We start from the raw sequence: 8,590 nt of genomic DNA, 5'->3' as shown, positions 1-8,590 counted from the left end.
GAGAGGGAGAGAGAGAGAGAGAGAGGGAGAGAGGGAGAGCTGCGAGGGGGGAGAACAAGTAAAAGGCGGAGTGGAATTCAGGGAGTGCAGAAAGCGAAGAGCCAGCGCGCGGAGACGCCACCTACTTGACCCGTGTTGGCTCTTTACACTCCTCACATGTGTCCACACCGAGAAAACACTGTCGTGCTGCAAATATATGATCCCCACGTGCACTCTTAAGTCTGCATGTGGTATTAAATACTGGGTTTTATTGCAGCAGAGACACAAAGTGTTGATGTATGCGATTTAAAGAGTAAAAGCACAGAAATATGAGGGAAAGTAACTTTTTCCTACTTCGTTTCAGACATGATTTATGCATTTTGTACGCTTTTTGTTAAAGTTCACTTGTTTGCTGTGGCTATTTATTACTTGCATATATATGTATATAAATAATATACTTAAATACAATTTTTTTAAGTTCATTAAATTCCACTCTAGAGTATTTTTTAGTTATTTTAGATATCGTTTATGCAGCTTTTAATTGTATATATGACGTAAAAATATCTGAACCCTGATTTTTATGAAGTGCAAAACCTAAGTTAAACAAAGACGACTGCATTTTTCCTACTTTATTTTGATTGGGTAATAAACCCGTGTATTGAACTTCTTGTGCCCTGAGGTCACACATTTTTCACAGCAGTTAAAGACTCCCTGAAACTGATTCCTCTCAGTCAGCATTTCACTGAATACATTAATGGTAATAGCACGTGCTGATATAAAGCCTGTGATCACTAAAAGATTGAGATTCTTCGTGTATTGGTAGAAAAATGGAACTAGTGTTGCACACCTGATTTAAATACTCAAGGTCTCAAGGTAACTGTAATATACTTGAGCATTCAACGCCCTCTACTGGCCAAACGCGACCTCTACACCAGAGACTAAAGTGACTTCTCCATGAACTGGATACAAAGGACCCAACTCAAACACAGAGTAAAAAGCAGAGACATATTTAATTTCCCTGTGCCTCATTAGAATCACATCCTATACATAAACACACAGCAAGCACTCGTCAGGACTGAAGGACTGAAGTCAGTGGTCGTGTGGGGGCCCGTGTGTTTGAGTCCGTAGTGTAAATAATGTACTGTATCATTCAGAGGTTGGAGGGAGCAGCTGCTGCCAATTAAAAGCTGAACCCTGAATAGGAATGGAGAGGAGCTGCTCTCATTTACCCTCCAAAATAGGCCCAAAATGGAAGATGGGCTCATCAAGCTGGTCTGTATGCTGTGAATGCAACACTTGTGAGATTTGCGGTCTTTACAATCCAATGACTGACGCAGAGTCGCTTTAATCACACTGCAAGAGATTTAAAAGATGCTAAACTTAGAGTGCTGGACCCAGACCAGCTTCTGAATTCACTGTGATGTCTTTATGATTATTGAGGAGAAAATCTTTACACCTCCAAGTGCATTTAAGGAAACTTTTTGAGTTTTACACATGCAAGCACTGACAAGGGATCACAAACAATAAAAGAAACACTTTATTGCTCTTTCTTCATTTGCTTCATATTATTATCTTAGGTTTAAAACACAAGCTCCGGAGCAGAAATAAGTTTTCTCTTTGGACTCTTCTTGAATACAAGAAGATCCTTTCAGTCTCCAAGCGTCTCACCGACCACAGTGGTGTGATTAAGCGACTCCTCCCTTTGCCTCCCGTCAGCAAGTACTGGAAAACTGTGTTCAACAAGTTTCGTAAAAAAACATGAACTGTCTCAACCCATTATTATCGGTCGAGAAACCAATGTTCAAGTCAACAAAATGTTGAGGATGCTTTGGTGTTCTGCACTCGGGCTTTACCAACATGAAGCAAATAAACTAAATGATCTTCAGGCTTATTTGATGCAGTTGTGTCACCACTGAGAGACAAGAGTTCACCAGGAGCTTTGTTGCTGTCCACTTTATTAGATGTGTCCATGAGGTTCGGTGGCGGGGATGTCAGATGACTCACCCTTGCACCAGGCCTGCTCTGTGTATCACATCAGTGACACTGAGGGGGTGTGTGGCCAAATGGAGCTGGACTGTGCAGCTGCAGAAAACAGCTGTGACACCGAGATGCTTCCGCTCGCAGTGGGGACACAGAGGAATTTCTTCTCCCTCTAATATGTGACTCATGTCCTTTCTTGCCTGACACGACCATAAAGGGAATTCATATAGCTTGCACATCTGTGGAGATGTAATCCCAAGAAATTACAACGATGCCTGATTTGAAATAGACTCCAAGGAGGTGGAACACTTTTGTCCAGCTGATCGTTCCATCTGGGTTTGAAAGTTTTCTTGAGGAAGTTAAGGGAACCATTTGCTTGTCGTCCCTCTGCACAGTTTTATGAGACTAGAGACTAACCCAGGAAATAAGCACTCAACAATCACATGTGACTATTTGTAGAACACAGGATGTCGCACCTTGTGAGAAAAAATTGTGATTTGTGAATATGGGCTACACAAATAAAATTTGATTGATTGATTACAAAACAACATACCCTCCACGTCCCATAATGCATCGTGATAGAGTTTTTTCCTATGTTCCTGTGTCTCAAACTGCACGTCCCTGGTTTTTCAAGCCAAGATAAATATGATTCAAAAAGTCTCACCAGAGCCAACAAATTAATCCTGTTGTACAAACTGTTTTCACTGAGCAGTCACACACACGTCAAATAACCTGCACTTGAATGCGTGAAATTAATATCTGGTAAAATAATAAATCATGTGTCAGCTCAATTCTGAGTCAGAGTCAGTCCTTCCAAAGTAAAGTTTACACTTCATGTTTGATTTAGTGACGTGTGGAAATAACCTTTAACTGAGCAAACATGAGCTCAAACTGTCAGATGTGGTTCAACTATGGAAAAGATGTCCACACTTAGAATATCAGTAGAAATGATTCTGGATATTTGTCTCAGGTTTGAAACTAAACACTGTTGCACAAACACTATGATTAAAAAAAAAAAAGAAATGACATATGTCATCAGTGAAGATTGTGTTTGCATGGCAGGCGTCATGTAGCAGAGTGGCGCAGCGGAAGCGTGCTGGGCCCATAACCCAGAGGTCGATGGATCGAAACCATCCTCTGCTAAGTGAGATTTTTTTTTTTTTTAACAGTTCGTGGACATCGCACTGATGTTGTTGTTCTTCTCTTTCTTGTAGTCACCTGTGTTTTTAAAACGCTCCATGTGCGTTAGAATTGTCCTGCGGGGACAAACAAAGTTGTTTTGAATTTGACTTGTGCTTATGCAGAAATACAGAAGTAGTACTTTATCATTTATTTATCATTTCAGTTCATAAACTACACATTGTGCTTTTGTTCATACTCATAACAATGTGTAAACAGAGGGACACAGGAGGGGGCGAGTTCAACTTAGACCAAACTATCGCTAACTACGGCTAACTGTTCATCCAAACCATAGAAAACCACCGCTGAGCTAAAGCTAACCGCTAAGCTACAGCTAACTGTTCATCCAAACCATAGAAAGCCACCGCTGAGCTAAAGCTAACCGCTAAGCTACAGCTAACTGTGCATCCAAACCATAGAAAACCATCGCTAAGAGCTAAGCTAACCGCTAAGCTACAGCTAACAGTGCATCCAAACCATAGAAAACCATCGCTGAGCTAAAGCTAACCGCTAAGCTACAGCTAACTGTGCATCCAAACCATAGAAAACCCATCGCTGAGCTAAAGCTAACCGCTAAGCTAAAGCAAACTGTGCATCCAAACCATAGTAAACCATAGCTAAGCTAAAGCTAACTGCTAAGCAAAGTAAATAAAACATGTGCATAGCGTGACAACAGCTTATTATATATGTAGTCAGCTGTAGACAGACGGGAACGAGATTTCTTAGATAGAACTAGCACGTGTTAAAACGCGCAGTAGTCAACAGTTTTAGAAAATAAAACTTTTAAATGTTTTGATTGAGAACATTAGCATTAGCAAAGGCAGATAACCGGAAGTGACGCATTACGCTCACTGCAGCACGTCGGTTCTCAGCCTCGTTTCCAGCGTTGCCTCATGGGAAATGTCGTTCCAGTTTTTTTGGTATACATTTATCATATTTAGGGGGCGAATTATAAACAATAAATAACAAAATATATAAACTACAAATACAGTTTATAAATAAATTATATTTTCATCAAACATGTAGCAAATGTTTACATGAATATGACATCATACACAGGATGCATCATCACAAGTGTAAACAGACATCAGATCAATAATTTACTGATTATTTTACCTCCTATAACTCAGAAGCATGAGATTATTCATTTAAGACAAGGTTTTTTTCAATTCCATTTGATTTGTATATTTATTTATAAATAATAACATACATTATCACAAGGCACTTTACACAGTTTGAGTGAGAGCTTAACAATTATAAGAAAAAAAAAAAAGTTCCCATAAGAAACACAGATCTCCTTCAGTTCACCAGGCGTTGAAATACTGCACTTTACATATTTCTTTGTATCATAGTTTCTTAAGACAAAATGTATTTGATGTAATATCAGATATGTGTATCTGCAGCTCCAGGTCTGATAAATCAAACTTGACATGAACCCTACAACTGTGATACATTTGTTGATACTGTGCGATGTAAATATTGTATGTAAACATTTTGTTAACAAGCAGCTTGAAAAACAAGGTGAATATATATTGATTTATGATAGTGCCGTATATATGAATTTCTTTGGCAAGTTAGTTTAAACGAAAAAAACATCTCAGTTGGTTTTCAATACTGAATTCACCCCATTGATGGTTATAATCAAAAGTTTTATTTTATTGATTAAAGGAAGGATTTCCCTTTGATACCAGCTGATTCAGCAGAACTGGATTTGGTATTCAGGTCTTGATTGTGTGTCCTGTGCTGTGAGGTCTATTCTGATCAGTGATATATAACTTTTGGGAGGACACACAACATTTCAAAGAGGAGGTTGGCACCAGTCAGCGCAGTGTTCCCTGTCAAGGCAAAAGAAAGTATGAATGGTGGTTGTTACAGAATTTATACAGTTTGTAATTTGAAGAGAAATGAAATGTCTCAAGTACCTGTGGTGTCATAAGGTGGTGACACCTCCACTAGATCACATCCGACAAGATTGAGACCACGACAGCCTCGGATAATCTCAACTCCCTGAATCCAGCAGAGATAAAACCAGTGTATTAATTCATTCATTCTGGAAACTTAGACAAATGAGTGAAGTAATTTAAACTTTTGTCGTGTAACCTTCATCTGTGCATCATTTTGACAAACTGCTTGTTTTAATAGCATCAGAAACAACCTCTCTAGATCCTCCACTGACATTTTCCTCCCTCACGCAGGTAAATTACACATGTGGAGGAGGTGGAGTGAATCTTTTACAATAAAAAAACTAAAGTACAATCACATAAACCTGTATTTATATGTATGTAAGATGAAAAAGCACAATATGTCTCCTTTAAAGTCTGTTGCATCCTGTTCACCTGGATGGGAGTGAGCCCTGCTATCTCCGGTGTTCCTGTTCCAGGGGCGAAGCCCGGGTCAAGAGCATCGATGTCGAAACTGAGGTACACTGGGCCGCTGCCCATCTGAGCCCGGACCTCAGCCATCAGGGGTTCCAGAGATTTGAACCAGCACTCTTCTGCTTGGACCACACGGAAACCCTGTGCAACACAGAAAAACAGGATGTTAATATGCAAGATTATGATTAGGAGAAGAATAAACCCCTTAAGATGAATCATCTCCTTATCGAGGGGTCCCAATCTCTTTTCCTTTCTATTTATGCATTTGATGATAGAGAAATGTATTGAGCTGTGACTGTCCAACAACACAAAACCCATCCGTCCATTGGCTCTGCTGCTAATCCTTAAAGGGCTGCAGGGGGGGGGAGCCAATACAGCACAACTGACCTTACAAGATGTAGTATTGGCTGGTTCAAGGTCCACTTGGGATAATAAAAAAGTTTAAAAAACACGGCTGGATTCCATTTGTATCTAGATGAGTGGAGGTTTTCTAGCAGTTTACCTGCGCCCGGCTCCACTCGTACGAGTCGGCAGAGTAGCCTGAACCCCGCAGGCCGATCTGCACCACTCTCTTACAGTCCAGTAGCCCTTCCTCCACACAGCGTCTGAATGGAGTCCCGTGTCCAATCTTCTCCCCCAGGACCACGTCACTGGTGTCAGCATGAGCGTCCACATGGACCAGACCCACCGGGCCGTGCCTGATGAAGGACCACACAACAGACTGAGGCTCGAGGATATGAGAAGGCCACAAGTAATGTAGAGTCATGCAAAAATCATAGTAGAAAATTAAAAATCTGATTAAGATCTGAAATAATCTGAAAAGTCAATCCTAGAAACTTTTTTGATGATCAATTATTATAGTTTGTTTTAATAAATGTCAAATGTGCACCGGCTGCAGCTACAACTTTATCAACTGAAAAAAGAATCAACATATTAATCAATAATAAAAAGGAGGGAAATAGCCCTGTGGAGTTAATTGTCAGGCCAGTTTTAAATTGAGGTAACAAGGCTGGTATGCGGCACCCAGGCGATAACTTACCTCTCAGCGACAGCTTGCAGGATTGGATATGCAATTGTGTGATCGCCACCTGCAGACACACACACTTCCTTAACATCTGACCTTTGACATGACTTGCACTTCATTTTATAAGGTTATTTAAACAGATAATGAATAGAGCCCGACTGATATATTGAGATATCAGGTAACAGAGATATCAGCATCTGTGTTCATGTTTGCTAAATATTAACTTTACAGAATAAACAATGGTCATTTCAGTCACTCTCTTGGGTGAGTAGGGACTGTTGCTTTAAGAGCAGGCCCCCCCCCCGGCTCATTTTACCTCAGTTAAACTTATGAGTTCAACTGAGAGCGGAGAAGTTATGTGAAGGCTCGACCAGCTGTGGAGTCGTACGGGTTTCAGACCGTCTCCTGTCATGTTACCAAGCTGAGAGGATTCAGTGGATTCACCTGCCTGTGACACGTGCGGAGTAAAAGTTTGATGTTTTACAACAAAAGCAGAGGGGGATTCTACATTGATGGTGTGTGTGGATTGTTACTCATTATCGGTCAATGCAATTAAATGGGAAATGTTGTTCTCCTTTAGGCTCTACTAATAGATGTTGAGTTTAAAGCTGAACCAATCAATCCCTCTTATCAATCTCCTCCCCCTCACCCATCGTCAGAGGGATACAGCCGGTGGCCAGGATCTTCCTGTACGCCTCCCTGATGCGTTTGCAGGTGTCCTTCAAGTCGTACACATTCACGTTGACGTCCCCGATGTCGGCCACCATCAGGGACTCGTAAGGCGCCGCCCTGGTGCCACTGTTGTACGACCTCAGCATGGCCGACTCCACCCGGATGTGACGGGGACCGAACCTGCGGTGGTTGAGGAGACAGCTGGTTATTTAACAAGGGGCCACTTACTGTATGTTTGTACTCAAAAGCAGTTTGGGGTACTTGGAGTTTTCAATACTACTAATCAATACTGATGAATAATGATGTGCTACTGTTGTTGTTCTGTATTTCTATTTCTTTATTTGTTCTTATTTGAAGGAATTACAATTTCCATTGAGAATTGTGTGGGAGGGGGTCTGAGAAAAAAAGTTTGACAACTTAATGTGTATGCTCAATTTGTTTGTGTGTGTGTGTGTGTGTGTGTCTCTTTTCTGCTTTTCTTGCAAAGTGTAGATATATTTGCTCACAACTATCTTTGTATTTATGTTTATTTCAATAAAAATCAACTACTACTACTAATAATATTAATAATACCAATGTGTTTGTAATTAAATGAAGTGTTGTGCTCAGCTGACTTGAGAAAAACTCCCAAAGACCAGAGAACAGGACTGAGGTGTTGAACTATAATAACTTTTTGAACTTTATAAACTTCACCCCCCCACACACACAGGTCACTGTCACGTGGGCACGGAGGAAACAGCACCTGGCTCCGGGCCGGTTCGAGGTCCCGGTGTCGATCGGGACTCCGACAAACGCCGCGTCCAGCCCGTCCGCCGTCTCCTGGAAGGGGAGCTTGGCCATGGTGGGGATCCCCGACACCCGCGCCACGAACTCGGCGCTGGGCGGAACATTGAAGCGTTTCTCGGAGAACCCTCTGCGGGGATTGACGCACGGAGCCTGGGCAGCGGCTGCAGGACGCGGACGCGCGGAGGAGAGGCCCGAGAGATGAGGGGAAAGGAGAGGGCGAGCTGCCTTCAGGTTCCTCCACAGTGAAGACATAGCTGCTGGGCTGCAGGTTCGAGAAGAGTCACAAGCCTTTAGTGGAGAGGGAAGGTCAGGAAGGGTAATGATTGGCCAGGAGCGAGGGCCAGGAGCCAATCTGTGTGCAGGGGGGCGGGGCTGGTAAACAGTGGAGAGGATGGATATAGCTTCATTAGATAAGTTCTTAAATGTCTATACTGCTTACTATTACTACTTCTAATACTACTACTACTACTACTAGTACTACTAGTACTACTACTACTAATAAGAATAGTAGTAGTAGTAGTATACCCATCTTTGTATCTCTTCCTTGTAAAGTCACCTTGATAATAATAAACTTTATTTATTCAGCACTTTTCAA

General features: G+C 41.6%; 1 protein-coding gene and 1 non-coding gene across 2 annotated transcripts; one reads left to right on the top strand and one right to left on the bottom strand.

Moving 5' to 3' along the window:
- The first annotated feature begins 3,030 nt into the window (after positions 1-3,030).
- Positions 3,031-3,102, top strand: trnam-cau. The gene has a single exon. It is a non-coding gene; the product is annotated as a tRNA-Met (tRNA).
- Positions 3,103-4,124: 1,022 nt separating this feature from the next.
- On the bottom strand, positions 4,125-8,362 carry agmat (agmatine ureohydrolase (agmatinase)). Its single transcript, XM_035159733.2, has 7 exons — positions 7,952-8,362; positions 7,187-7,389; positions 6,553-6,601; positions 6,016-6,211; positions 5,475-5,654; positions 5,061-5,145; positions 4,125-4,973 (listed from the first exon to the last, which is right to left on the bottom strand). Exons 1-7 carry the CDS (start codon positions 8,245-8,247, stop codon positions 4,900-4,902), a joined length of 1,083 nt encoding a protein of 360 aa, XP_035015624.1. The 5' UTR covers positions 8,248-8,362; the 3' UTR covers positions 4,125-4,899.
- Positions 8,363-8,590: the final 228 nt, after the last annotated feature.

This window comes from Hippoglossus stenolepis, chromosome 6, assembly GCF_022539355.2.
Source record: "Hippoglossus stenolepis isolate QCI-W04-F060 chromosome 6, HSTE1.2, whole genome shotgun sequence".
NCBI lineage: Eukaryota > Metazoa > Chordata > Actinopteri > Pleuronectiformes > Pleuronectidae > Hippoglossus > Hippoglossus stenolepis.
This window is presented reverse-complemented; position numbering and strand designations above follow the sequence as displayed.